This window comes from Cynocephalus volans, chromosome 5 (genome assembly GCF_027409185.1).
Source record: "Cynocephalus volans isolate mCynVol1 chromosome 5, mCynVol1.pri, whole genome shotgun sequence".
In the NCBI taxonomy this organism is placed as follows: Eukaryota; Metazoa; Chordata; class Mammalia; order Dermoptera; family Cynocephalidae; genus Cynocephalus; species Cynocephalus volans.
The window spans coordinates 45622384-45649045 of record NC_084464.1 but is presented as its reverse complement, the minus strand read 5'-3'; the positions used below and the strand labels follow the sequence as shown (position 1 = coordinate 45649045).

Genomic DNA, 26662 nt, shown 5'->3' with positions numbered 1-26662 from the left:
GCTAACAGTAATGACAACAATAATAAAAACAGAATAATAACAACAGCTAATATTTCTATAGCATTTATTAATTGTCAAGCTCTGTTCTAGTGTTTTACTTTTAATTTTTACAGCAACCCATTTTACAGATGAGGAAACTGAGGCCTAGAGAGGTTAAGGGCTTGCCCAAGGTCACACAGGTAGTAAGTAGCAGCAATAGGATTTGAACCCAGACTTCAGAGATGTTCTGTCTCAGGCTGGCTGGCAGGGCTCTCCTGTCTTCTCCAGCCTGCCTTTGAAGGATCTACCCACTTCTGCATCCCCAAAGAACCTGAGGAAGGCTCTCTCCTGGAAAGGAAGGAAGACCAACATTTGGGAACATCTGCCATTGCCAGGCTGTTCCCCCATTAGAGGAACTCATAGTTGCTCAAACCATTGCCCACATGGTGGCCAGGGGTATCCTGGGTCCTTCCCTTTCAATGCTGCTTCTCACTAGTTTCACCAGGAAACCAATCAGCCTTTACTAAGAGGCTGACTGTGTGTGCAGCCCTGTGCTGGCCTCTGTGAGGGGGAAAGGCCTGCCCCAGGGAGTCCCCCTGCAAGTGGAAGGTAATATGGCTTTGCAGACAAGGTGGTGTAGGATGGTGTTGCCCAGCAGTCAGTGCAGTGGACTCCAGAGAAGGCCTAACTGTGAGGCCAGAGAAGGCAGATCCAGGAGGCTTCTTGGAGGGAAATCGGGAGTGCTGGAGGGCTAGGGATATCGCACTTTTAACTCAGAAGGTCTCATTGAGAAGGTAATACTTGAGCAAAGACTTAAAGGCAGTGAGAGAGAGTGCCAGGTGGAGATCTAGGAAAGAGCATATCAGGCAGAGGACACAGCATGTGCAAAGGGTCTGGGGTGGGCTCATGCCTGGAGGGTGTGGAGAACAGCGAGGAAGCCTGTGTGGATGAAGCAGAGAGCACAACAGGCAGGAGATGGGGTCAGAGAGGTTGGGGGGAGGGGGCGGATCGTGTGGGGCTTGTAGGCAATTTATAAGGATTTAGTCTTCTAAGCAGAATGAGACAAAGCCATTGCAGGGCTTGAAAGAGGATTGATGTGATCCGATTTATGTTCTTATGGGTTCACTCTGGCTGCTGCCTGGAGAGGAGACTGGGGATGAGGGCAGAGTGGGAGACCCATTGGGAGGCTGGTGCTGTGATCCAGGCAGGAGGTGAGGGTGCCTGGAGCAGGGTGGGGGCCGTGGAGGTGATGAGAAGAGGTCAGATTCTGTAAACGTCGCAGTGTGGCCTCAGAGTTTGCTGAAGAATTTAAGGTGAGAGAGATGACAGAAATCAAGGATGGCTTCAAGGTTCCTGGCCTGAACGAGGGAGATGGGTGGGTGGGAGGAGGAATGGGCTGGGGAGAAAGGAGTTTGGTTTGAACACGCACAGAGTGAGGTGCCTGTTGGGGAGCATCAGCATGCAGATGGGACTGGCTGAGTGTCCTTAGAGAAGGGGTGTGAGGACCAAGCCCGGGACACTGGGATGTTGGGGAGCAGGGAGTGGAGCCTGGAGCGCAGTGTCCCAGAAGTGAAGGGAGCATCAGGGTGGAGGGAGTGGCAGCACTACTGCATGCTGTCACATGAGGGCCAAATGAGGTGGCACTGGGATGGGCCACTGGACTAGCACCCTGGGGGTCACTGGTGACCTCTGTTAGAACAGCTTCCCTGGAGAAGTGGGTGCAAAACCTGGGCTGGAGTGGTCAGGATAAAAATGGAGGAGAGAAGTTGCTGAGAGTGAGCAGAGCTTCTGAGGATCTTCGTTGTAAACAGGAGCAGAGAAAGGGGATGTTAGCTGGGGAGAAGTCAGGTCAAGAGGGAGTGTTTGTTTGTTTAAATGGGAGAAATTATGGCATATTTCTATGTTGATGGGAAAGACCCAGTGGAGGGAAAACTAGATGCTGCTGGAAGGGGAAGAAGCCTGGTTGAGTGAGGGGGAGAGGAGACGTCCATGCGTGTGTGGGGGGGGGCAGTTATCAGCAGGGGCACCGGCAGCACACCCTTATATGACTTTGACTCAGGCCCACAGAGCTGTCCCCTGTCTGGGAGAGCCGAACCCAGACTCCTGGGCTAAGGAGCGTTGGCCTCAGAATCGGGGAGAGGCTGAGAACTGGCCTTTCCTGGGAGCTGATCTGACCAGGTGTGGCCTGCACCACAGGGATCACCCTTCTCTCATAGTCCCAGGTGCCAACCTTATTTCACAGACAAGGGGACTGAAGCTCAGACGCTAAGCAAGAACAAGAGGCTGAGTGGGGGGTTTCAAGCTGGTCCCATCAGACCCTGATGCTTATGTGCTGTTTCTCAAACGAGGGTCTGGGGACATCTGGGGACACATTCCTGAGGTCAGACCCTGAGGGATGCAGGAGATCCATGAGACTCTTAAAATTTGCATTTTCATTTTGATGGCCATCCAGAAGTGATCCCCACCGATTACAAAGACACAACTCTGCTGCTGTGATCATTTGCAGTTGGAAGTCACTGTTATAGCCAGGACTTCAGCTTCTGACGTCAGTGTCTTCATCCTGGGGTCATATTCCTGGGGGTCTGCAAGAATCGTTTTTCTTCGGAAAGGGCCTGTGGCTAGCTGCGGGTTGAGGAGTCCAGGGCTATCCCACCACAGCCTCTAGGAGCTCGAAGAGGAACACATGAGTGTCAGTCAGGAGCCCAACACCTGCTAGGGAAGTCTTTTCACCTTGGTTTCCTCCCCCCACCCCAGGGCAGTGATACTGTTTGCCCCAACCACTAACTCCCCCAAAACACCGGGGTGCAGTGTTCACTGGACAGGAAGGACTTGGCATAGAACTGAGGCTGAGTTTTAGGGGAACAGAGCTAGGAACGTAGGAGACCAGGCTGAGTGTTTAGAGATGCCTCAGACTGGAAAGCAGGTGACTTGATGAGGTTGCAAATTCAAGGGGAGGGGCCCCATGGTATGGGGCTGAAGAGCAAGAGTGTGACGCCAGATGAAGGAGATCCTGGCCTGTGACTTCTGGGAATGTAGGGCCTTGGGAGCAGGACTTGAGGGACCCTCAGGAAGACTGCATGTCTCGGGGAGGTGATGGGGAGAAAGGCTCAGCCTCAGGTGGTGGCAGGTGGCCGGGGCACAGAGTGGCAGCCTTCTCCTCTCCACCAGTATGTGTGGCTGGGCTCAGCTGACCTGGAGCTCCCGTCTGTGTGCATTGGGCACCCCTTACCCCCTCAAGTCAGTGGGGAGTCAGTGGGGGAGTCAGCGCCCCAGCCAGCGTGTGCCAGGCTGCAGATGGGACAGAGGGGAGGCTGTGTTCGGGGCTGGGGGCGGCATCCAGCCAAGGAGTGCCAGGGAGGAGAGGAGAACCGAGGCTGCAGAGGACTTGTATGTATAAGGCATGGTGCTGGGTGGTCCATTCCTGCGTCTCCTTCAGTCCTCCCAGTGGCCCCTCGACTCACAGTTCAGGAGACCCAGGGTCTAGGAGACTTGGTTACTTGGCCTGGGTCACATAGCTGGGTGCGACTGAGCCAGGTGTCAGGACTAGATTGTTCAGTCTGCTACAGCAGACAGCAGCTGTCTCCGGAGGTGTCCTGGGACCCTCTTGTCCTACTCCCTGGAATTTTGCTCAAGGGACAAAAGCTGGCATATGTGTTTGTATGTTCGTGTGTTTGAGTTTATATGTGTATAGATGAGTGTGAGATATCCATATGTTTGTGCCTGATTACATATGTGACTGTGTATTATGTATGCAGATGCCGTGAGTACCCCTTGGCACTTACCATCCCTGAGTATTCCAGTGGAGTTAATGCCTCAGCCTAGGACTGATGGAGCTGGGGCATGTGTCCCCTCAGATGGGACAAGCCTGAGTCATCCTCTGCACCATCTCCTGGAAGTCCCCAGCGGGCCTGAGCCCCACACACTGGTGTTAGCACCTTCCCTGCCCCACCTCACGTCCCGATCCCATTAGTGCTTCCTGGCATCACCTCCTGAATAAAACACTGGTGCTTAAATCCTCAGCAGGATCTGCTTGTGGGGCTTCTCAGCCTAAGTCAGTGGGTGAACCTGAATGACCACACATTTGTAAGTGTTGTATTAAACATATAGCTGTAAATATGTTGTCTGTGTTTATATGTACGCCTGTGTATGGGCGTGTGTGTGTAAGTGTATGCAGGTTTGTGCATTTGCTCTATATATGTGTAGATGTGAAGCTGTGTGTGTCTATGTGGTTGATTTTGTATACCCTGATTCGAGGGAGCTGCTTCAAGAATGTGTGTGTGTGTGTGTGTGTGTGTGTGTGTATGAGCAGAGGATCGTGGCTGGGAGGGGTGAGCTGTGGAGAGGTGAGGGGGGAGACAAGGAGGACTCTATTTCAACCTTGAAAACTCATTTCAATTACAATTTACAACCTGCAGACAAAGGCTGCAGTCACTGTAGTCACCACAGCTTCGGGGTTTTGACGGAGAAAATCCTCCCTGGATGGTTCCCCTGCTGCTGTCACCTGTGGCAGAGCCAAACGCATCTCTGCCTCACTGTGCCCCGGGACACAATCAAGACATCTTCAAACTGTTGCTGCTGTCACTGCTGCCATGTGTCTGGAATTTATCTCCTCCAATAGCTCTCATGTCTTGCCGCCTCCCAGAAATGCCATGCCCCTGCCTGGGCCAGCGGGTCCCCACCTTCTCATGAGAGGGGACATTCTGACCCCTTCCCTACACTGCTGCCTGCCTCTGCAGACCCGCAGACAGGGAGCCTTAACCCCTGGTTAGGCCTGGCTGGATGTTTGGGGGCAGGGCCTGGGCCCCAGAGAACGGGGAAGGAGGCAGGTCAGGGGCTAGATGGAGGAGGGGCAGTTCAGGGCAGTTCCGGAGCCAGAGAGATTTGGGTTCAAGTCCCAGCTCCACCACTTACCAGCAAGCTCATTCCACAGGTATGTATTGAACCCCTACTAGGTACCAGTATTCCTTGGGGACTCTGGGTACTTCACCCAACCACCTGCAAACCTCTGTTACTGCCCCTGTGAGAGGGGCCAGCCAAGCCTAGCTCCCAGAGCTGTGGGGCTGGGGAGCGGCCAGGCACACCGTGGCTCCTGGAGAGCTCTAGGTTGATTTACTGAGCCGCAGGGTTGGGTATGCAGAGAGCGGCACCAGTTATGGGCGCAGCTTCAGATATTCATCTGGGACAGAGCGTCTTGTCTTGTTTAGCTCATGTTTGTGATTCCCACCCCCTCCCCCCACCATGGGAGCACATTTGGCCCTGTCACTGTTGCTTCCTGTGGGGTCCAGGGGAAGAGCCTGAGTTCGACGTGTGTGTGCGTGGGTGTGCATGTGAGCGTAGAGGGCACACTCACGTCCTGGTGCTTCCTTGGCAGGTCACCTCACTGCATCCCAGTTTTCTCATCTGTAACTGGGGCTAGACTCGAGACGAGGTCCAGGAGGTGAAAGTGTGTTGGGAAGTCTCTAGAAGTCTGTGGCTAGCACTACAATGACTCTGGGTGGACAACTGGAGGGAGTGCTCCAAGGTGGCTGAGGGCCCACAGGACTGCAGGGAAGAGGTCCATGGGAACTGCCCCAGGCGGAGGCGAGGTTCCCTGGTGAGGATGCTCCTGTGGGGCGTCCACACTAGCATGAGTACTGGTGGCTCTGTGACCGCAGTGAGAGCACTTGGTCCTGAGCCCAAGTGGCCTAGGCATGAACGTTTCAGCCGGACCCCCTCTGAGGAGGCCCCCTGGGGAGCCAGGGAGAAGACAGGCTGAGGTCAGCTTAGTGGGAGAGGCATGTTCCCACCAGGGACACAGCCATCCTCCAGCTGCAGGGTGTGTCCTTGGCCCTGGGAGAGGGCTGCCTCCTCTCTGCAGTGGCTCAGCCTCCCACTCTGTCCCTAGTTAATAATTTAGTCTCATCCTTACAAGACAAGACGAGGGTGTGACGGGCGCTGTGGGGGTGTCAAGTGTTGTTTTCTGGCTCTTCAGGCTGGAGAGGGCAGGGTCTGGGGGCTGGGAGAGTGAGGGTGAGGCCCAGGGAGGGACTTTCCAGGTGACCCTGCCCCAGGCCCCTCTACTCCCTCTGGTGCTCTCCAGGCTCTCAGAGCCTTGTGACCAGAGGCCTGGGACAAGAAGGCAGGGTGGCGAGGCTGGAGGATTTGCCCTTCAGGTTCATTCCGGTCTGTTGGTGCCTTGGCTAAAAAGGGTGTTGCCTGTTAGCAAAACTAGCACCATGGCCCCAGAAGAGCCCCAGGGAAAGGGTAGCCTGGGAGGGAGGCAGGGGTGTGTCTGGGGACTGCTCACCTGTCGCCCACTGGCTGTGTGAACTGGCACTCCCCTCTCCGGGCCTCAGTTTTCTCATGTGTAAAATGACAATTGGAGCAGATGACCCCTGAGGTCCTGCCATCCCTAGCGTTGTGAGTCCGTGATTTCTAACGTCCACTCAGCAATTTGTATCTACCCTGAGCTAGACTGAGGGTGGGGTGGGGTCCTGGCTGACAGAATCAACTGAGTGACTAGGCCAACTGAGGGATGATAGATGCCACAGCCCAGTCATCCCCACATCCTGGAGTGGGGGATAGTGACTGTCTTTCCTGGTGGGAGGGGATTTGATGGTGGAGCAAATCACAGGAAAGGTAGTGAGATCTCCTGTACTCCTTCCATGTGTCCAGGGCAGGGGGATGGACACAGTGACCTCTAGAGTTCCCAGGGAATCAGAGCCCAATGCTGTCCCTGCTCAACCTAGTCCCCCATGGGAGGCTCAGGCCCCTGGTGCATGGGGGTGGGCACAGGTGCATCGCTCACCCTGCTGCCTGCTAGGAGCTGCCTCTGCAAGGTGTGGCACGTGCCCTCGAGCAGGGAGGCAGGGGCAGGGGGGCTGGGAGGCATACGAGGGTGATTTCCTTGTCTTGGCCTTAAGGAAGGAGGCTGTGGGCTATGCTGCATGCAGGCCATGGTGTGTGCTTCCCTGGAGCTCTGCCCATCCTCTCCCTTCCTCTATCCTGCCACCCTCCTGCCCCTACTTTGTCACCTCAGAGCCCCCGCTCCCTCCTCTCCTCCCCTCCCCACTTTCCTGCTCGCTCCCTCCTGTCTGGCACAGCGTGGTGCACAGGCTGGAAGCTGGAGTGCCTGGGTTCAGATCCAGCTCTGCATGATCCGGGAATGCTACTGAGCTTTTCTGTGCCTCGGTTTCTTCATCTGTATAATGGGGGTAATTACTCACTTTTTAGCACAGTTGTGAGAATTCAGTGAGTTAGTATACATAAAGAGTTTAGCATGGTGCCTGGCACATAGCAGGTGCTCAATAGAAGTTAGCAGCCATTGTTATTTAATATTATTATTACCCAGGGCCCAGCCAGGAACCACCTCCTCCTCCACAAAGCTTTCCAGGCCTGCCCCAGCCCAAGGACCTCTGAAGACACCTCAGAACCCCCCATCTGACCACTGAGCACATGTAATAACGTGGATTAGTTACCTACTACGTGCCAAGTATTTTCTGTACCTTATCGCAACTCTGTGAAGCAGAATTATGATCCCCTTTTAATGATGAGGACAACGAGGCCTCTGGCAGCCAAGGAGTGTGCACAGGGCCCCACAGCAGAGAGGTTAGGTGGGCACATAGGGGAGGAGACTAGGGTGGGAGGTCACATACCCAAGGCCACAGTGCCCTGGGGAGCTGCTGTGGTTTGCAGTGAGGTGGTGGTGGGGGTGAGTTACCCTGGCTACTGGGGGGGATTGTCACTGAGGTAGGGGAGGAGGGGGTGAGGATAATGGTGACCTCTGGTGTCTGTGGTGACTGGAAACCATTAAGGGCATCAGGAGTCCAGTCTCTCAGCCTCTCTGGGCCTCAGTTTTTCCACCTCTACCCTGGGATTAGGGCAGCGTTCTCTGGCTGGAGTTTCTGCCCATGGGTGAAGCTGCTTTAGGGACACCATTACCCTGATTGACAGACACAGCCCCTGTCCTGGCTATTTCCCAGCCTGCGGGAGGGGCAGCTGCTCCCACTATTACCCCAGGCCAGGCTGGGGGAGGGCAGCAGGCACCACAGCCACAGGAAGACCCACTGGGCCTCAGCCTTCTGAGGGTGACAGGTGACAAGGGAGCCTGCTCTGGCCTTTTGGAGGCCTTGGGGGACAGGCATCAGAGGTGTAATGGCAGGCGGGGTGGTGAGCCTCCCCTTCATCTCCCTCTGGCCTCCCCCGGTGCCTCCTCAGGACCATCTTCTGGGGTGACAGAGCACGCACTGGGCAGGGAGTCAGGAAACCTGGTGTGTGCAGACTTGCCACCTCTGTGGGCACCAGTCGTGGGTGGGGAGCTCTGGCTCCCTCTGTGAGGATGCTGGGCCTCACAGGCACCCCTCTTGGGTGTTTCATTGCAGACCGTGAGCGCATTGGGCAGGACTCGGCATATGAGCAGGAGGGGAAGGTGCAGTTTGTGATTGACGCCGTGTACGCCATGGGCCATGCACTGCACGCCATGCACCATGACCTGTGTTCCGGCCGTGTGGGGCTCTGCCCACGCATGGACCCCGTGGATGGCACCCAGCTGCTTAAGTACATCCGAAGTGTCAACTTCTCAGGTGGGCGTGTGGTGCGGGCACTGCCCGACCCTGGATGACCTGGGCCATGTAGACAGGAGAAGGGGTCCTGGGGCTCCATGGAGTGGGAATGGGGTTTCTTCAGATGTTTCCAACGAGTGAACCCTCCCAAGATGTTCCATGGAGGGGCCTCTCCAGAGATGTCTCTGCCCCGAGCTTGTAATCCTCCTGCCTCAAGTCTTAGCACAGACACCCACCCTCCCCAACAGGTATTGCAGGGAACCCCGTGACCTTCAATGAGAATGGAGATGCTCCCGGGCGCTATGACATCTACCAGTACCAGCTGCGCAATGGCTCTGCCGAGTACAAGGTCATCGGCTCCTGGACTGACCACCTGCACCTCAGAGTAAGCAAGAGGGCAGGGACGGGTCCCGCAGTGGGTGGAGAGAGAGTCACTCACACCATCCCAACACTGGGAGGGGGGACAAAGTGGAGGCAGCTACTGACCAGCCTGGACCCCCAGGATCGCTGCTGCCAAGTTGGGGCTTCCTTCCCAGTGGCCCCCTGCCAGGCCTCAGAGGCTCTGAGGCCCCCACCCCAAAATGGAAGAACAGGGCAGCTGGAGTTCTGCTGGCCATTCTGGCCCCTGCTCTCTCTCTTAGCCTGGGACCTTCCTGTCTGTTGCCCTGGTGGGGTCGGGTGTGGGGGCAGACTCTGGATGGACCTGTGAATGGGTCAGAGGCTTGGTGGGTGTGGCGAAGTGAGGTGACAATGGGGAGGGCTGTAGTTGGACAGAGGATATAGTCTTAAGGCAAAGGACACAGGTCAAATGTGATTTCTGTCACTGGCTGGTAGGTAGGGGCTGAGAGTTAGTTCTCCAGCCCCTTCAAACCACACTAGAACCCTCTGGGTCCTCCTAACCATGCTTTCCCAGCACACATCCCTGGGAATGTCCCAGGGGATGTGGTGACTTTTCCTCTCTGGCCCTCAGTGTCCCCAGCTGTGACATAGAGTAGTGTTTTTGGATATAAAGGACCTGTGGTTTGTTCTCCAAGGAAATTCCCGTGGACTTGGTCTCTGCCTTGCAAGGGTGAAGGGGTGAGCTGGGCTTGGGTGGGCACAATATGACCCCTTGGATGGACCTGAGAGACTTGGGAGACCAGGGCCCAGCCATCCTTGTTCCGGGATCCTGGGGAGCTGAATCGTGTCCCTGCCATCTCCTCTTGTAATAATTTCTCCTAGCGAGGAGCCCCTGGAGCTCTTCAAAGCACTTTCTGCCCATGATCTCATTTAGACCTGACAATCTTCTAAGTCAGAGGAAAGATGTCAGGAAGCACAGCCCTGGGGAGGCAAAGCGACTTTCCTGAGGCTGCACAGCATGGCAGAAGCAGAGCCTCCTCCCATAATAAGGGTCCTCTGATTGCTGTGTGGAGAGGGCCAGACAGAATAGGCGGTGGGGACGATACCCAAACAACAGTGGCATATCTCCTTTCGGTGTACTGGGCAGAGCATGGGGGCCAGGGATCTGAATTTATGAGTAGCAGCAGCAGCAGCTGATACTTATTGAGCACCTGCTGTGTACCAGCTGCTGTTCTAAGCATGTTAGCTTACTGTGAGGATGACAGCTCTCTGAGGCAGACACTGTTATTATCCCCATTTTACAGATGTCGTAACTGAGGGTGGCAGGGATTGGATGTGTGGGGGTGGCAGTAGACTCCTCCCCTGAAAGTCCCCTCCCCAGTAATTCAAGGCTCCTCCACCCAGCTGAACTGTCTTCGTGGCCCATCCTGGCCCCGTCCATGTTGCCCTCGTGATTCTCTGCTACCCTTGCCTGTAAGGCCCGGATGGAGTTGAGGTGGTGGGAGAAGGTGAGGTGGGGCTGGACTTTAACCATCCCGCCTTCCCCAGTTTCTCCTTGAGTGTATCATTGGAGCAGGCAAGGCTCTGCAGCCAGAGGAAGAGATCTCACCCTACCTGGCCATGTCTTCCTCCAGGGTCTGGGAGTGAGGTGGCCTGTCATCACAGGAGCCCTAGACCTCATTGCCTGGGCACAATTATGTGTTCATAGATTCCACGGAGATTTACTGGCCTCTACTACGTGCCAACCCTGTGCTGGTATCTGGAGACTCAGCAGGGAAATAAACACAGAGCCTTGTGGAGCTGACGTTCTAGTGAAATATAAAAAAGTATTTCCATTGTGACTTCTAAATGAAAGTCACCCTAAGTAACAAAGGGCAAAGTGGTCTCCTATCTGCCTTCACTGGCTCAGATGAGCAAACAAAGGCCAAGAGAAGTCAAGGCATTTGTTCAAAGGCACACAGCCAGCTAGCAATGCAACCATGACCCCAGGGGTTGACCACATTTACTGCTCTTTCCACCGGAGCTACAGAGTTTTCCAGAACAACCACCATCATCCTGTGTCCTCTGGGGAAGATCTTGCCCCTGAAGTCTCACAGCTCCAGTGCACAGGGACTGTATTGCCTCGTTATTCCTGCAGGACAGTTGCACTAGACATTGTTGTATCCCTTGGCTTCTAGGGTGATATATAACCTGTAATGCCCAGAGCCACAGGACAATATTCTTCCTTGAGGTTTCTTCCCACCTTGCTGTGAGGCCATTTTTGGATTCCCCTCCCATTCTACCCTACCCCTTTCCTCAGCTCTGAAGCCCTCTCTACGGTCCCCAATCTAATGGTTATACTTTCTCCTGGAGAGACACCCAGCACGAATGTGGCGCCTGTCCAGCCAGGCTTGGTGCTCTCTAGGAATGTACCCTTCCTAAGGCCACTTTATTTAGAGCAGATGCTTTGAATACAGCTCCCAAGTGTACACAGGCTCCCTCTGCTCAGTACCTGTAGCCCTCTTGGGCCTCTCGCTTACTTTCCAGAATATTATACCATATTCAGTAGGGTGTGACAACACTCCTATGGATCCTTTGCTCAGCAATTGTGTCTTCAGAGACATGTAACTGTGAATCACACTAATTTAGAGCAAGATATAAAGAAATGCTAACCCCTGGGCACACATTGTGTCCTCTGATGAAACCTTTGTTTGTTGCTGTCTGCTGAACTCACCTCCTTATGCAGCTCAGTGGAGGCCCCACAGACTGAGCCACAGGGCAGCACACCTCCCACTCTTATGTGCATACGAATCAGCTGGGCATCTTGTTGAAATACAGATTCTGAGTTGGTAGTTCTGGAGTGGGCTAAAGTTTGCAATTCTAACAAGCTCCTGGGTGATGCTGCTGGTGCTGGTCAGGACTACTGTGAGTAGCAAGGACTTAGGGGCCGAGAGTCAGGACTCCTGAGTTCTCACTGCTCTGCCACTGATGTTCTCTGTGACTCTGGGTTGCTCTCTGGGCTCAGTTTCTCCTATGAGGCTTGAGAGTCTTGGATTAGAGCAGGATTCCCCCTAGGTCAGTAGTGTCTGAGTCATGTGGGGGAGCTTGTTTAAATCCAGCTGTTGGATTCAGTAAGTCCTGGTGGGGTCCAGGCAGCTGGACTTTTAGCCAATTCACTAGATGATTCATGTGTGGGGCTACTGGGTGCCACCCAGTGGGATGATCCAGGGTGCTGGGTGGCACATCCTGAGGCCTGCTCTATGGTGCTGTCATTGCCAGATAGAGCGGATGCACTGGCCGGGGAGCGGGCAGCAGCTGCCCCGCTCCATCTGCAGCCTGCCCTGCCAGCCGGGTGAGCGGAAGAAGACAGTGAAGGGCATGCCCTGCTGCTGGCACTGCGAGCCCTGCACAGGGTACCAGTACCAGGTGGACCGCTACACCTGTAAGACATGTCCCTACGACATGCGGCCCACAGAGAACCGCACAGGCTGCCGGCCCATCCCCATCATCAAGCTTGAGTGGGACTCGCCCTGGGCCGTGCTGCCTCTCTTCCTGGCTGTGGTGGGCATCGCTGCCACATTGTTCGTGGTGGTCACCTTTGTGCGCTACAATGACACGCCCATCGTCAAGGCTTCGGGCCGTGAGCTGAGCTATGTGCTGCTGGCGGGCATCTTCTTGTGCTACGCCACCACCTTCCTCATGATCGCCGAGCCTGACCTCGGTACCTGCTCGCTGCGCCGCATCTTCCTGGGGCTAGGCATGAGCATCAGCTACGCGGCCCTGCTCACCAAGACCAACCGCATCTACCGCATCTTCGAGCAGGGCAAGCGGTCGGTCAGCGCCCCGCGCTTCATCAGCCCCGCCTCGCAGCTGGCCATCACCTTCAGCCTCATCTCCCTGCAGCTGCTGGGCATCTGTGTGTGGTTTGTGGTGGACCCTTCCCACTCGGTGGTGGACTTCCAGGACCAGCGGACGCTCGACCCCCGCTTCGCCAGGGGGGTGCTCAAGTGCGACATCTCGGACCTGTCACTCATCTGCCTGCTGGGCTACAGCATGCTGCTCATGGTCACATGCACCGTGTATGCCATCAAGACGCGTGGTGTGCCCGAGACCTTCAACGAGGCCAAGCCCATCGGCTTCACCATGTACACCACCTGCATCGTCTGGCTCGCCTTCATCCCCATCTTCTTCGGCACCTCGCAGTCGGCCGACAAGGTGAGTGTCGGCCGGGGCGGGTGTGGATGGTGGACGGCGGGCAGGGTGAGGACAGTGAGCAGGGGCAGCCTCCTGAGGCTGGCGGGCCTCCCACCCACCCTGCTCTGGCAATGCCTCCTTTCATACCTTGTCCTGCCTTCTCTCAGCTGCAGGTTTTCCCTCTGCTTCTGCATTTCCTCTCCTCTCTCCCTCTCTTTCTCTTTTCCTGCCTCTTCCCCCTGTTTTCTCTCTCTCCCTGTCTCATCTCTCTCCCTGTCTCATCTCTCTCCCTGTCTCATCTCTCTCCTTTCCTCTTCTTCCTCCTCTTCCTCCTTTGTCCCCTCTTCCCTCCCTCTTTCCATCCTCCTCTTCTCCATCTCTCTTTCCCTGTCTCTCCGTCCCTGCCCCTCCCACCCATCTCTTCCTCTCTCCCATCCCTTCTGCCCTCCTTTCTCCTCCCATTCCTCCCTCTAGTAGCCTGGGGTGCTGCACCCCTTTCACTCTTCATTCTTTTCTAGACTCTTCTTTTCCTTACCTCTCTCCCTACTCAGTTTTCCTTTTGGTCCACCCCTCATAGGATCCCCATGGGTCTCTGAAGTGCAGAATGTATCATGTTCTCACCCCCTCTGTCCCCAGCTCCAAGCTGCCCTGGAGGCCTAGGGACCTGGGTCCCAGCCATGCCAGCTGAGGGCCCCTCCATTGCTCAGCTGGAGCTGCAGAGGGGCTGCCTCTGCATCCTGTTGGCCTGGCCTGAGGAACTGGCACACCCCAAGAGTTCTGTGGACTCTGTCCATACCCCAGCCCTGGCACTAGCTGGATGACTGGGTGGGGTGGGGTTATCTTAAAGGACTGGGAGTCACTGAAGGCAGGGGCATTGCAGTGACTGAGGACCGCAGCTCCTGGTCTGAGTTCCATGTCTGACTGTGGGGTCTGGGCAAACCAAGCTGGCTTTTCTGGCCACAGTTTCTTCATCAGTGAATTGGGGCCGTGATCCTTCCCCTGTAGTCCTTCCAGGTGTAACAATCACATGACACAGGGGTGAAGAAGCAATTTACACATGGCAAGGAGATCGGAGCTGAAGGAGCACAGGAGGGTGGTGGGGATGAGTTTGGGGTGTCTATTAGACGTCTAAGAGTAGCTGTTGAGTCAACAATTGAATATACGAGTCTGGAGTTCAAGGGTGAGAGTACTGGGCTGAAGAAATAACAGGGAAGTCATCAGTCTGCGACTGAGCCCAGGTACGAGCACCTACGGAGGCAGTAATGGATGGGATGCTTGTCGTGTGCCAGACACTTTACCTAACAGCCACTAGCCCCAACAGCAGCTGACAAGGGTAGGTGTCATCTTCTCTACTTAACAGATGTGGACACAGAGTCACAGAGAGGTGAAGTGACTTGCCTGGGATCATGCAGCCAAGGGTGCACAGCTGGACTTGACACCACTCTTTCTAACTCAGGGGCCCTTCATCCCCAGCCCATACTGTACCCCTGTAGCTCTGGGGCACCTTACCTGCCCTGGGACTTCCTTAGTTAGTGCCTACCTCTTCTCCAATAGCTCCTTAAGGGCGGGAGCTGTGTCCCTTACTCTAAGTCTCTTAGACTTGGCCCAGGGAGGCCTGTGGCATATCTTCCAATGGTGGTCCTGTGGGCTGGGAGGCTCCAGATGCAGACCCTGGGGCTGGCAGTGAGTGGCCTGAAATCTGAGACCAGGTCTGGCTTCAGCAGGGGAACACCACCCTGCACGCCTGAGCTAAACAGCCACAGCACCCAGCCTGTACTGGGAGCCGGGTATCTAGCCCCCACCAGGCACGTGGGAGGTCCTCTCTGCTGAGGGCAGGTGTAGGCATAGGTCCCTGCAACCCTCAGTGTCCATGGGACCCACACTGCCAGCGAGGAGGGCTGTTCTACACCCTAGAAAGCTGGCAGCTTGAGAAATTGCCTTCAGCAATACTAGGAGGTCCCTTCCCGCGCCTCCTTGGGGAGTAAAGTACATGGCTGGGAGGCCCACAGCATGATGGTTAAGCTCCTCAGCATGATGGTTAAGCCCCTCCCTCTGCTGTGCCATAATTCCCTCTGGATGCCTGCCAGCACTTGGCTCCCCAGTGTGGTCCTTGTCATCCCAGGGTATCAGATCCTCCCACCTCCAGATGCTGGGGCCCAGCCCCCACCCTCAGCCTCCCTGAATACCCTCAGTCTCTCCAGGCAACTTCACCTGCCTCTGATTTCTCCTTTTTTAGGAGGCTCCCCTCAGCACTGATTATGAAAGGATCCTCTGAGATGATCTCTTCAGAGTCCCAGAGAGGGTTAGGGACTTGCCTGGGGTCACACAGCAGGCTGACCTCACACCAATGTGTGACTGTAGAACCCAGCTTTGCCTCTGGTGGCATGGAACATGGGACACACCCCTCTCCCTCTCTGGGCTTGTAAATGGGGAGCGGTGGAGGAGATGAGCTTTGAAGGTCTATAGTTCAGACCACCAGGCTTTTTAGAGGCTCAGGCAATTCTGGGGCTGTTTCTGGGCCCTGTCATGCCAGAGCTACAAAATGCTGCCCCAATGCAAGCTGCAGGCCTGGCTGCTGGGTGTGTGTGTAGATCTAGTAGGGTGGGGCTGTTGTCAGGAGTTGTGGTATGGATACAGAAATTTGTGTACAGATACGGGTGTACCTTTTTGTGCATGTGCATGTTCAGCAATGGGGGTATGTGTATACATGTATGTGTGTGTTCACATGTGTGCATGCAGATTGAGGGGAGATGGGCTGGTGTGTGTGCCAAGGGGTTCGTAGCTGCTGGTGTGTGCGTGGGTGTATAGATTATGTGTGCCCAGGAGCATATGTGCACACAGGCGTGCAGATGTGTGAGTACAGTCGTTAGTGCTCATGTGCAGGCCAATGTGTGTAGATGTGTGTGAAGGCATCTGTGTCCATGCACCCAGGTGCATGCAGGGTGTGTGTGTGTAAGGTGCAATTGTGCAGCTGTGAGTTCAGGTGTGTGTGAATGCAGGCGTGTGATCAGGCGTGTGCACACGCACTTGTACGTGCTCAGCCGTGGTCGTTCCCCCAGGGTGCAGGTGCTGGCGCAGAGTGAAGCTGTCTGTGCCGCTCTGGTGAGCAGGCAGATGGATTTCCCAGCATTAGCCCGGATTTCCATGGCTTAACACCGCAGCCATTTGGAATTATCCTCAGCCATTGGAGCGGGCTTTCTCCACTATGTGGGGTTACTGCTCAGCCAGGCTTGGGCAGGATGTGGCCGTGGAGGCTGGCCAGGGTGTGGGGAAGTTCATTTGTCTAGTTTGTACAGACTCCGAGGATCTCAGTACCCACCAGGGTTGGCCTGGGCAGAAGCACAAAGCAGGCAGAACTCCTCAGTGCCCCCACCAGGCCCCCTTGCACCCTGTACCCACTGGGCCTAGCACAAAAACAGGAAATTCATCCTCTTCATCCACAGCTGCTCTGTTCTGTGCCCCTCGCCCCACCCCAGGTGACCTCTGCTCTCCCCCATCAAACCCAGTCTGACAGCCTCCTCCACTGTGGGGAGCACGTGTCTGATGAGGTTTAGTGCAGGGTCCCTGATAGAGGATGGCATGTAGCAAGGGCCTAAGTCAGGGTGCAGAGGTGGTGGAAATTCAGACACTGGCGCTGGGAGATGGGTGGATGAGAGAGAAGGTAAGATTCCATTCTGAAGGCCTCTTCTCACTTTGCCTTTAAGACCCTCATGGTGCCCGGGCCCATCCCTTCAGGGGTGCCTGCTGAGTTCTAGAAGACCTCTGCTTCTCTGATAAGGGTTGACCTGCTACTAACTCCTGGTGACCACATGCACCTAGCAGAGGCAGGTTCCACTGGTGGGGTGGGAATTCTACACCCTGGGGCAAGGAGAGGAACTCGGGATGGGCAGCCCTGCTTCTGCTGTGCACAGGGCCTGACTCCCAATCTGGGAGATGGCTACAGGAGCCCCTGGGGTACAAAGTGAGAGAGAGGGGTCCCCGCAGATTTGGGGTGGGGGTAAGGGACATTTTTGCTCAAGTTTAATCTGTTTATACCCCTCCTTGTATTTTTGTAGAAAGGCTTCTAGGCTGAAAAACAATGAACTGTGTTCATGCCTGTGTTCAGGGCTGGCTCATCATTTTCAGGGCCAAAAATGAAAAAGAAGGGTCCTTTGTTCAAAAATTATTCAGAATTCAAGGCGGTGACAGCAGAGCATTAAACCAGGCGCAGGCCCTTCTGAGCACAGGCCCCTGAGACGGCACAGGTTGCATGCCCGTGAAGCTGAACCTGCCTGCGGTAATGGAGGGCCCTCTGCTGCCCAGTATCCCACCAGTGAGTCAGGGCAGAGCGGAATCTGGAACCCTGGCCTCCGACCCCAACACAGGGCTGTGTCCACAACAGGGCTCACTTTGCCCAGAGACGGAGCTCTGCTCCTAGTCCCACCAACTCCATGTGGGCCCAGTTGCACATTACCCCATCAACAAGGTGGGAGCAAAGGGTCTAAGATAGATATCTGACCTGGAACACAACCTCTACACCCAAGAATCCCCCGTGTGAAAAGAGAGAAAGCCCCTGCTCTCAGGGAACCCCCAATCTAATGAGGGCAGCACACCTTGTCCCAGGAACTCCCATTCCAATGTTGAAGACCCAGATGACAAGCCTATTCTCAATTCCCACCCCTCTATTGTTTTCTCCAAGGATCTGTCACGGTACTCTGGAACCTGTCCCCCACACATCTCACCCAGGCCACTGGCCCCATCTCAGGGAGAGATAGCCAGCACCCTCCTCCTGGCTTATCATGCCCTTTCCCAGGGGGAGAGAAGCTCTGTGCCACAGGTGACAGTGTGGGTTGTATCTGAGCACTGGGGCATGTCTATCTGTGTCTGGAGGGACATGTGCTTGCTAGGGAACAGGCTCTCATTTCCCCTGGGCCTGTGACATTTTCCTGAACGGTGGCAAATGAAACAGCCTATCTATGCTCCCAGCCTCCTTTCTCGTTGAGCCCTGCTTGACCTGGGGCCCCCAACCTGGAGGCTGGGCTTTCAGGAGTGTCAGCTCCTTGGCTTGGGAAGATCATGGCTGGCCATGCCCCCATGTCGCTTCTTCTCAGTTTCAGGCCAGCACCTGCAATCACCAAAAGCAAGTTTCATGTGGCTTCTCAGTCTGTGCTTGGGGTAACCTCATGCTTTAGGTGAGGTAGGTGCTATAATCCCATTGCACTAATGGAAAAATTGAGGCCCAAAGAGGGGTGGGGCTCTCCTCTTAGACCCTAGAGCTTCCCCGGCCCCTCTCCCAAAGGTGAGAATCCCAGGGTGGGGTGGCTGGAAATGAAGGCCTTCAAATCCAGTGTCATGAGGCAATTATAGAGAGGGGAGCAGGAGATAGGAAAGAATATGAGAACAAGAAGATCTGGCCCCTACCCTCAGGGGACTGCCAGATGAGGCCAGGGCCCCTGTGACCTCAGGAAGCAAGTCCAGACCCGTATCCCACAATGCTGGGCTGTGTGCAAGAAATGAAGGGGGTTGGAGAAAGCTGGGGGTCAGGGAAGGCTTCCTGGAGAAGGTGGCACATCAACTATACCCTGGGGGAAGGAGCCCAGGAACAGCAGATTTGGGGGGAAGAGTATTTCCTGCCTCCCCCATGCCTAAACCTGGGAGGGACATCCTGGGTCTCCCCTGGCCCCACCTTGGCTGAGGGTGATCATAGAGACAGCTGAGGCCTAGAGGACAGGGAAGGAGGCAGGGAGGGGAATCCCAGGTGGGGTGGGGTGGGAATTGTTGGGCCCTGCCTGGAAGGCCCCACTATTGAAGAATGGATTATCTGACACCCAGATTAATGGGCTTTCATTTTGCTAAACATCTGTCACCGTTAGTGCTTGCGAGTGAGTGTGAAATGAGCTTTGACGTGTGCTGCCACCGCTGTATCGTTCTGGGCCCTGTGGATCCTGTGCCAACAGCCTGCTTGGCACAGGGTGGTATGCTTGGGGGGACAGTCACTGAATGGGGAGGCTTGTCCGAGGGTCTGTGGCATGGCCACTGGGAGTTATTCCAAGGCACCAACAGGTGCTCATCTCACCCTCAGGCCTGTGCAGGGGACTGTTCCTGAGAAGGGTCAGCTGTGGTCCCCTGAGAGCCCCTCTTCAAGGACACCTGTCCCAAATAGCATGTAACAGTGGTAAACACTTACATGGCACTTACCATGTGCCAGACATTGTTTTCCACACTTTTAACACTTATTAAGTCATTTAATCCTTACAGCAGCCCTATGAGGTAAGTACTGTAATTATCATGCCCATATCATACATGAGGCACAAAGACATGACTTGTTCAAGATGACACAGCTGGAAATGGTGGAGCCAAGATTCAAATCCAGTAATTCTGGTCTAAAGCGCCAGCTCCATACCATGACTCCATTCTGCCTGAAGCCAGCAGGACACGACAAGTTCCCTGGGTCTGTCCCTGCTGTGTCTATCTCTGAGGCATCAGGCTGGGATGGAGGTCGCTCTGACACCACCCCTGGCCCACCCACAGTTGTACATCCAGACGACGACGCTGACGGTCTCAGTGAGTCTGAGCGCCTCGGTGTCCCTGGGAATGCTCTACATGCCCAAGGTCTACATCATCCTCTTCCACCCGGAGCAGAACGTGCCCAAGCGGAAGCGCAGCCTCAAAGCAGTCGTCACCGCTGCCACCATGTCCAACAAGTTCACACAGAAGGGTAACTTCCGGCCCAACGGCGAGGCCAAGTCCGAGCTCTGCGAGAACCTGGAGGCCCCAAGTGAGTGCTTGGCCCCTCCCCCTCCCTCTGGACCCACCCAGCCTCACCCCCTTCTCAGAGGAGGTCCCTCTGAGCTTTCTCCTGGCCATGCCCCATCCCTGTCCCTGTCCCCTTTGAAGAGGTCTTGGTGAGCTCCCACCCTGCACCCTGCCCCGCCCAGGCCACGCAGCATTCCCAGCCCTGCCTTCTGGGGAGGACACTGGGAGAACCCTGAGGCCACAGGTGAACAGCTGGCCCTACCCAAAGTATCTCAGGGAGAACTGTGAGGCGCCATGTTAGAGCCCTTTCTGTCCCACTCCCTCCTGGAAGCCTTGAGAGAACCTCAAGGGCCCACAGCCCCCTCTGTAGCCACACCCTTCGGGACCTCCACCCCACATGGAGTGAGGCCCTGCAGGCTCCTGGTTCACACAGGGTGGCATGAGACCCCGCAGTTTCTCTGGCCTCAGCCTGTGCGCTTTCAGGGTCTGGGAGAAGAGGTTGTCCTATAGGCCCTGCTCACTGGCCCTTTGCTAACCTGGGAGGGGCAGCCCTGGTGCCAGAGCAGTGGTAGCACCTCACTTGGCTTTGTCCAGCCACCCCAAGCAGGGCTCTGAGAAACAGGCCTGGACAGGTAAGTGGTGGTGGGGGGGGCGGTGGAGGGGCCTACAGAGGCCACAGTGGTTGTGGAGGTCTCCTACAGAGACCTACAGAGGTCGCCTCCTCAGGTCATGCTTTGGGTGAGAGGGGGAGGGCAGGAGGCAGGCTGTGACAGGTCTGGGTCTGGCAGGTCAGGCCCCTGTGGGGCTGGTTAAGGAATGTGCACAGGAGGGTGCAGTGCCACCCCCTGTGACAACTTCCCTTTTCCTCCTGGAGCCATTCCTCTGTGTGTGAGGTGCGGAGGTTGAGAGGAGAGACGGAGAGGCAGGGGTGTAAGGGACAGGTTCAGCCTCGGGGGACCAGTAAGAGTGGTTACAACTTCATGAACGCTTACTGTGCGCCAGACCTACTCTGCCAGTTTTCATCCTCACAGCAACCTTGAAGGGTAGGTCTTTTTATCATCTGTATGATATGGAGGAGGTTCAGAAAGAGATGAGACTCACGCAGGTCACAGAGCTGGCAGGTGGGAGGGCTGGCCCAACCTCCGCCATGCACCCCCTGCCTGCTGCCTCCACCTCCTCAGGCAGATGGAGGCCTTTGCCCAGGACGAATTGCAGGGCTTCCAGCCTGTAGGGTGGCCTCCATGGGCCTCGCTTCCAGCTGCTCCAGGCGGGGAGGCACAGAGAGGTTGCTGTGATCACCCCAGACCCACTGCAGGGGGTCTGTGGCCCTGCTCCCTGAATACCCTGGAAGGGGCCCACATGGCTTAAATGGCAACTTCTCCTTCCTCTTCCTCTCTGAGACTCTTGGGGGGCTTCCGTGGGCAGGGGGAGAGTGGAGAAGAGCTCCTCTCCCCAGGAGAGCCTTTAGATCCTGGTGGGACCTGGGAGTCAGCACTCTGCTTCCCCCCACTAATGCCAGGGAAAGGCCAGAAATGAACATTTTTGATGTCAGCAGTAGGGATACAGGCTAGACTACAAGACCACCCAGAGCACAGCTCCAGAGAGGAGACCCTTTGTCATCCACCAAGAGATCAGGAACAATGGGAGACTGGGCAGCTCTTCTTATAGGGTCCCCACCTTGGGGCTCTGGGTAGAGCATCTTCCCCTCCATTCTCAACTCTGTCCCCATGTGTCGAGGGAATATTAACAGAAAAGGAGGCAAGTCCCTTCCCATGCCCAAAGGGACTTTTCACTCCCCAGATCCCTCTCCCCTGTTGAGTGATCTTCATAGCAGTCCTGTGAGGCCCAGGTAGGGCTGGGGTTTGATCCCTCACTGAGACCAAGAGAAGGTGAGGGACTCTTCTGAGATCACACAGCAAGGTGGTGGCTGGGTGGCCACACCACACTGTCTTTCTCTTGGCTCTGGCTTCATATGGCCTCCTTGTCTCTGGGGTACCCATCCTCTATGCAGAGCAGTATACCTGGTTTCTGACATGTCCCTCCTTTGATTGACACCCTGATGATTCTGTGTGTCCCCCCACCCCCCAGATCTCTGGTTCTCTCCAGTCCTGCTTCTCCTCCAAGAACACCAGCACCAGCACCGCCCCCCTCACTACGACCCTGGGGCTCCTGTCACGTACCACCTGGCCCTTCATACTGAGATGGGAAGGGGCAGAGGGTCCTCACAGGACTCCCACCTCTGGCCTTTCATGTCTACCTGGATGTCTAGAAACCCCAAATAAAGCCTTTCTGTCCAGAGCAGGGACTCCTGCTTGCCTCCTACTCCAGTTTTCCTCCTTCCCCTAGAGACTTGCCCTTCCTGTGTCCCGTTCCTCCACAGCCCTCCTCTCTGCTGGGTGCAGGAGCAGGTCTGTCAAATGGGCTTTGCCACAGTGCTCCTGAGAGCTAGTGGGGCATTAGTCCCCTCCCGGAAATAACACCCTGACCCCAAAGAGTAGCCAGAGGGGACCATAATGGGCAGGGGCCTTCGCAGAGATCTCTGATAGCACCACACTCGTACCTTCCCCTCTGTTCTGCTCAGGCTGGTCACCTGGGGACAGGGGACAATTACTCCAGCCAGACTAGGAGGAGTGTGGAGACATGGTGAGCGGAGACCCAGCATTCCCAGTCCCCTGCGTCCTGCCAGAGAAGGATGAGAGCCCCTCAGTGAAGGCCAGAGGCCGGTGTCCCTGGCCCCCAGTGTCTCACCTCCGTGATAGCAGGGGCCTCCGTGGAGGTGCTGGGCAGGAGCCGGGTGATTAATTCTGGGGACAGCTGGACCAAGGAGGTATTGAGGGAGGAGTGGGGAAGTGTCACTTCTGTGGAGCAGGGACATTTTTCACTCTGTCACTGGCAGGCCACATATCTTTAAACAAACAACGGAATAAATAATTCAGGGGCCTGATTGCAGGCAGATTGGGCATGGAGACACTGGGCGACAAATGGGGGCTGTCAGCTTGTGCCTAGTGCTGCACGGCTAATTGTTATCTGCGCCGGTGGTGACTGAAAACCAACTGGAGGGCCTGTCGTCAGCAAGGGGTGGGTTTGGAGCCTCTGCCCACACTCCTTGCCCTTCCCCTCTTACTGAGGACGCTCCTGGAGTGTTACTATCCCCATCCTGTCCTGATGGCTGCAGTTATTTCAGCCCTGCCCTTTTGCCCAGCATTTTGCCAGGTTTAAAGAGTGTTTGCACCTGCCCCGTGGCTGAGAGCCAGCTGAGGGTTTTATTATCACCCCATTTTACAGGTGAGGGAATCGCAGCTCCAAGAGGGTCAGTTTGTTGGAAAGGCCACATGGTAGGTACTGAGATCCCCTGTGGCGGTTGGGGCAGGACAGGCCCCCATGTCTTCTGACTCCTGGCCAGAACTCTTCTCTTGAGCCTCACCATTAGCTGGGGGGTGGGGAGTGGCAGGGAGGCAGCAGGGGCAGACTCATTGCTCACATTTTCCGGCTGATGAGACTAAGGTTCCACTGAAGTGCTCTTAGTCCCTCGTGGCACCTGAAGGGAGCTCCGGGGTCATGAGTGGGTTGTGCTCCCCGCCTGCCCCCATTCTGGAGCCTGTGAATTGGATTTTCTAGAGGAGACAGCTTTGGTCTTAGAGGAGAACAGAGGCCCAGCTGTCCCTCCCCGCCCTGCCCCTGGTGCCCAGCAGCCACCCTCAGGCTTGCATTTCCCTGCAGTTAATGGGGATTTTGCTGCTGCTGCTGGTTTCCTTTCACCTCTGGCTGACGGGTTTTACAGGTTTGGAAACTCAATTTTATCAGTTCACCCAAGGGGTGATGGATCCCTGGGGAATTGATTGTCACCAGGCTGGCCCGCAGGCAAGTGATTCCAGTGATTGCAGAGCTGGCTCTTTTTCTGATTGTGGGGATAGGATGGGGTGGAGATGTTGGGGGTGTTTGGGAGCACCTCAGAAAGAGTTTAGGCAAAAGGGGCTACCCACTCATGTTACAGGCAGGGAAACTGAGGCCCAGCAGAGAAGAGAGGAGCTGCGTGAGGTCACAGAGTTGAGCGTGAGCCTCCCTGTGGCTAGAATCTGGCTCCCGGCTCCAGGGCACCAATCTACCATGGCCTCCCACTTCCCTTCCACGCCTCCCACCAGTCCCCAGCTCAGGCCACCTCCTGGATGCTGCCATGTCACAACTGACCTGTCCCATGGTCCTTCAGCACTCTTGGTCATCCAGCACTTTGGAAGGACACAGATCATTTTAGAAATTAAGTTGGGAATTCCCTATAAACTGTAAGGTGCCATCCAGTGTTCTTTCTCTTTTCCTGGATGTCATGGCACCATTTCCTTCCATTAGCACCTGTCCAGATGGCACTTTAACCTTGAAACTTCCCTGCCACTGCCCAGCCAAATGTAGTTCATCCTCTGCTCAAAAATTTCTTCTGTCAGGGAGCTCACATAAGGCCACCCACCCTACTCTCAGTTCTGGCCAGAAGAAAGTTCTTCCTTTAGCTGATCTAAACTCTGATGCTGGTGCCTACCTGCTGGTCCCATGGTGGATCCCTCTCCTTACCCCATCCCCGGCAAGTTTGCTTCTTCCACACACAAGGGACCCCCTGCTGGCTGGGAACAGCAATCCTGTCTGTACTGGTGGGTTTCTGGCTACGCTCCTCTGACAGATATCCCAGAACAGAGTGCAATGGCTTAAATCAGACAGCTGTTTGTTCCTCGCATGTAGTGGTGCATGGTGTGTGGGCAGGATTGGGGGCCCAGGCTTGTGGCTCCAGTCCCAGAGGACTGAGGCTGGTTGACCTCAGTGTCTGTTCTGCTCTCAGAAGGGAAAAGAGGAAGCACAGGGGAAACACTGTTTTAATAAAATGACACAGAAGTTGCACATGGTCCTTCTACTCATTAGCAACAATGAAGTTATATAGGGCCCTGTTTAGCTGCAGGGAAGGCTGGGAAACGTAGTCCTTAATTTGGCAGTCATGTGCCCAGTGAAAACGGGGGTGGGGGAGAGAGGATTGCAGGGATAACCTGCAGACCACCACATTGCTCCCCCCAATTTCCTCTTCTCCAGGCCAGGTGCCCCTGGCTGAGCCCGGAGATGTACCTTCTTTTCAGAGCCGAAAGGCTCCCGCTGGAGAGTCAGAGCAGCATTAAGACAAAGGGCAGCAGGATTTTCTACCCTCCAGCTTTCTGTCCCCGCACCAGCAGGCCAGCCCCCGCCCTGGCAGCAGTACTTGATTATTTGCCACTGAGCTGGACCCAAGCCACTGAAGGAGACCCTAAACCCTGGCAGGACAGGACAAAACCAAGCCTCTGGCTTTGGTTCCTCTCTGCCAGATGGAGGCAATGCTTCTTTGGCTCCTCTCTAGGCTGTTGTGAAGTCTGTGCCCCAACAGGTGGGGGACACTTAAGTTGCCCTTGAGAGCTGACATCACCCGGCTGTGGAACTGGCACTGGGGCGGGCCCATGGGGCAGGGTCCCAAGGGGGCTATGACCACGAAATAGGGGATACCTAGACCTGCCACCCCAGTCCCAGCTGTGGGGTAAGGGTCAGAGTGACAGGTGCAGATAAGGGAGGCTCAAGACTAGGGAACCAGGGGCACTAAGAGATGGAAAGGTAGATGTTCAGAGGCCGTGGGGGCTGGGCACTTGCCTCTTCCTCGGGCATTGGGCAGAGGGTCAGTTGTGTGCTTCGGTTTCTAGCCTGGCAAGGCCCCTCTCTGGTTTTCATTATTTCCTCTGTCCCCACCCCTCCCCCTAGGCCACCGTTCTAGTATGTTTCATGTATATTCTTCACAGTGCTCTTCCAAAGTGTCTGTGGTTGAACTTCTGAAAGACTCCTCTTTGATAATACACAGTATTTTAAGGTTGTATAATCATATCACAAATAAAAAGGATTCTTTTAAAGTGTGGTGGAATTGGGAGGTGGCAGGGGCTCCGTGGTCGGGAGACCCTCACAGAGGAGTGGGGTTGGGAGGGAGTGATCAAAAGGGGGGTCATCTCTAGAGGGACGGAGTGAAGAGGAAGGGCACTGCAGGCACAGGGTGGCCTGGGAGGTGGAAACGTTGTGCTGGGAATGGGGGCGGGGACGGCAGGAAAAGCCACTGGATGGGCGGGTGGGGCTGGCGCTTGGTGCGGGGGATGCTGACTGCTCAGTTCAGGAGTCTGGACTGGAGGCATGGGTGGTGGGGAGCTACACTGGGTTCTTGAACCGGGCAGTGCCTATGTGGGAGGGTTTGAAAAAGGCAGCCCCTGACTCCTGGGCACCCCTGGTCTCTCTCTTTCCAGCGCTGGCCACCAAACAGACCTACGTCACCTATACCAACCATGCAATCTAGCTAGGCCACCGGAGCTGAGCAGGAGGAGGAAGAACTGCAACCTTGTGGATGGTGCGTCGGGCCAGGACCCCTCCCAAGGGCCCAGCTGATGTCCTGCCTGCCCGTGGGCACCCACGGATGTGGCATGGTGCTGAGGACAGCAGAGCTCCCAGCCACCAGTGCTGGGCAGCCTGGGCAAGCCGGGTGGGCGGCAGGAGGAGGATGAGCGGCTGGGGCAGCTCCAGGCCATGGCAAGAGCCTGCGTCTTGGATCATTGCCCCTCCCAGCCCCAAACCACCAGGGGCTCCGGTCATGTGGGCCCCAGTGCTGGTTTTCTCTCTCTCCCTCTGTCTTCATCTGTTCTTTTGGTGACCTCAGTTTGTCTCCATCCCTGTCTTATGTTCTCTTATCTCTTTGTATCTCCTTCTTTCATCTCTGTGTCTTGGCTCTTTGTGCTCTGGATTTTTCTGTCTCTTCTTTGGCTCTTGCCTTTGCCTCTTGCCCCTCATCTACTGTCTCTCCAGCCCCTCCTGCCTTTCTCTCGGGTGTCACTCATGCATTTTTCTTTCTTGTCCTCCTCGAC

At 55.7% G+C, this 26662-nt stretch overlaps 1 protein-coding gene across 2 annotated transcripts in view; it reads left to right on the top strand.

Annotated features, from left to right (window-relative positions):
- The window catches only part of GRM4 (glutamate metabotropic receptor 4), a 103917-nt gene extending 77817 nt beyond the window's left edge, over window positions 1-26100 (top strand). For both annotated transcript variants that reach the window (XM_063097235.1, XM_063097234.1), the window contains 5 exons: window positions 8340-8540; window positions 8768-8904; window positions 12117-13052; window positions 19542-19788; window positions 26051-26100. In XM_063097235.1, coding sequence (XP_062953305.1) covers window positions 8340-8540; window positions 8768-8904; window positions 12117-13052; window positions 19542-19788; window positions 26051-26100 — 1571 coding nt within the window. The remainder of the gene's footprint in view (window positions 1-8339; window positions 8541-8767; window positions 8905-12116; window positions 13053-19541; window positions 19789-26050) is intronic.
- Window positions 26101-26662: the final 562 nt, after the last annotated feature.